Source organism: Meleagris gallopavo, chromosome 30 (genome assembly GCF_000146605.3).
Source record: "Meleagris gallopavo isolate NT-WF06-2002-E0010 breed Aviagen turkey brand Nicholas breeding stock chromosome 30, Turkey_5.1, whole genome shotgun sequence".
NCBI lineage: Eukaryota > Metazoa > Chordata > Aves > Galliformes > Phasianidae > Meleagris > Meleagris gallopavo.
The window spans coordinates 3,086,332-3,088,374 of NC_015040.2; the positions used below are offsets into that span (position 1 = coordinate 3,086,332).

Here is a 2,043-nt window from a genome sequence, read left to right on the forward strand (position 1 = left end):
GGGTCGGGGCCTGAGGTCTGCTGGGCCCCGGTGGAGCTCGGTGCGAGGCCTTCCCGGCGGTGCCGTGGTTCTGATGGCCGCATCTCTTCCACCCCCCTCGGCAACAGGCAGAAGTGGAGCAGAAGAAGAAGCGAACTTTCCGTAAGTTCACCTACAGAGGAGTGGACCTGGACCAGCTGCTCGACATGTCCTAGTGAGTGCCGCGGGGGGGGGCTGCGCTTCTGTGTCTGAGCGGCTCGGTGGGTCTGTGAGCGGCTCCAGGCGGGCACCGCAGCCTCAGCGCGTCCATCCCTTGCAGCGAGCAGCTGATGCAGCTGTACAGCGCCCGCCAGCGCCGCCGCCTCAACCGGGGGCTGCGCCGAAAGCAGCACTCCTTGCTGAAGCGCCTTCGGAAGGCCAAGAAGGAGGCACCGCCCATGGAGAAGCCCGAGGTGGTGAAGACCCACCTGCGTGATATGATCATCCTCCCCGAGATGGTGGGCAGCATGGTGGGCGTCTACAACGGCAAAACCTTCAACCAGGTGGAGATCAAGGTGAGGCACGCACAACCCCGATGGGGGTGGGAGGAATCTGAGCAGTTTCCAGGAGTGGAATAACGTGGTGCCACCCGATCCCACCGCCTGCATTCAGTAACGTTTTCTCTGAGGGTTTTGTTTGCAGCGTTAAAGGCGACCTGAAAGCGCACTGAACAGATCCTGCAGTGTGTGCTGGGGGCAGAGTGAGCTCTGAGTCCTGGTCAGCTCCGCCTGCAGCCAGCAGCTGTCTGTCCCTGGCTGCTGTGGGAGGTGCTGGGGCAGCAGCCATGCCTGTTCCCCATTTCCTAAGTGCTGCAGGCAGAAAAACTGCACGCGGGGCTTCAGCCAGCGTGGGTTACAGCGATGCACTGCAGGTGGTTGGGTGAGATGTGTTCTGTTCCCTGCTTGCTGTCACCACCTTTAACCCCCAGCTCTGCTTCTTTTCCAGCCCGAGATGATCGGTCACTACCTGGGGGAGTTTTCCATCACCTACAAGCCAGTGAAGCACGGCCGGCCTGGGATCGGTGCCACCCACTCCTCCAGGTTCATCCCACTGAAATAAACAACAGCTTTGGGAAATGTGTTCTCTGTGTAAATAAAGAAGTTCCTCTCAGCTGTTTCTGATCTGGGGGAGACCTGAGAGGATCTGCCCTGTGCCTTTGGTTCCGTAGGGGCCGAGGTGTGTCAGGGTCTCCTAAATAAGTGAGCCAGCCATCCTAATTGTTTTGCTGTTTCTTTCCCCAAGTTTGTCACCTACTTTCTGGCACTCCTTTTTGGTAAACACATCTGGCACACGCTTTTCAGTGGATTGATTACAATGACATTCCACAGCCTTTACTGGAAAAGGAGTGGATGGTTCTACTCCATTTGGGGCATTTCAGACCGTACCCAAAGAGGCCCAGAGAGGCAGTGAACGCACCTCGTGGGGCAGGGACAGCCATTGAGCCGCTCCCCTGGGATTCCGAAGAATTACTGTCCCAAATTGGGGATGCCAGAGGCTTTTGGCTGCGTGTTGTGTCAGCGTCGGCCGTTTCGATGGGCGTTTTGAATCCCGTTCCCGTTGTGGCCCCGTCCTGCAGTCGGTGGGTTGCTGGGGTGCCGCAAACCTCTGCCAGCGCCACAGGGACGGGGTCGGGACGCTGCTGTGCCGGCTGCCCTGGGGCTGAGCGCTTCCCTTTGATTTCTGGGCCGTGTCAGCAGCCGCGCCCGCGGTTCTGTTCGTACAGAGGACGGGTGGGCGCTGATGGAGCGGCTCCAGAAGCGCTGATGCCAGCTGGGTCTGCTCCGCCCCAGCGCGGTGGTGACACCGATCCCCTCGCTGCAGCCCAAGGGGCCGGGGGTCCTTTGGGAGCGGCCCGCGTCGCTCCGATGGGACAAACCCCGTCGCCACGGGAAGGCTGCGGGCGTGGAACACGGCGCGGGGGGGGGGTCCGCTGTCCCTGTGCCGGTCCTGGGGGGGGAAGAGCCGCTGTCTCTCCGTTCGGCTGCGGATGGCGCAGTGCCGAAACGCTCCGTCGGGCTGTGGTGG

The 2,043-nt window shown here is 61.2% G+C and overlaps 2 protein-coding genes across 2 annotated transcripts in view; both read left to right on the forward strand.

The window, feature by feature from the left end:
- RPS15 (ribosomal protein S15) overlaps positions 1-1,139 on the forward strand; it is a 2,178-nt gene extending 1,039 nt beyond the window's left edge. Inside the window, exons 2-4 of the mRNA XM_010725012.3 lie at positions 108-193; positions 299-533; positions 964-1,139. Coding sequence (XP_010723314.1) covers positions 108-193; positions 299-533; positions 964-1,077 — 435 coding nt within the window. The 3' untranslated portion in view covers positions 1,078-1,139. The remainder of the gene's footprint in view (positions 1-107; positions 194-298; positions 534-963) is intronic.
- A 411-nt stretch (positions 1,140-1,550) lies between these two features.
- Positions 1,551-2,043, forward strand: part of APC2 (APC regulator of WNT signaling pathway 2) — a 15,247-nt gene continuing 14,754 nt past the window's right edge. Inside the window, 1 exon segment of the mRNA XM_010725021.3 lies at positions 1,551-1,597. Coding sequence (XP_010723323.1) covers positions 1,551-1,597 — 47 coding nt within the window.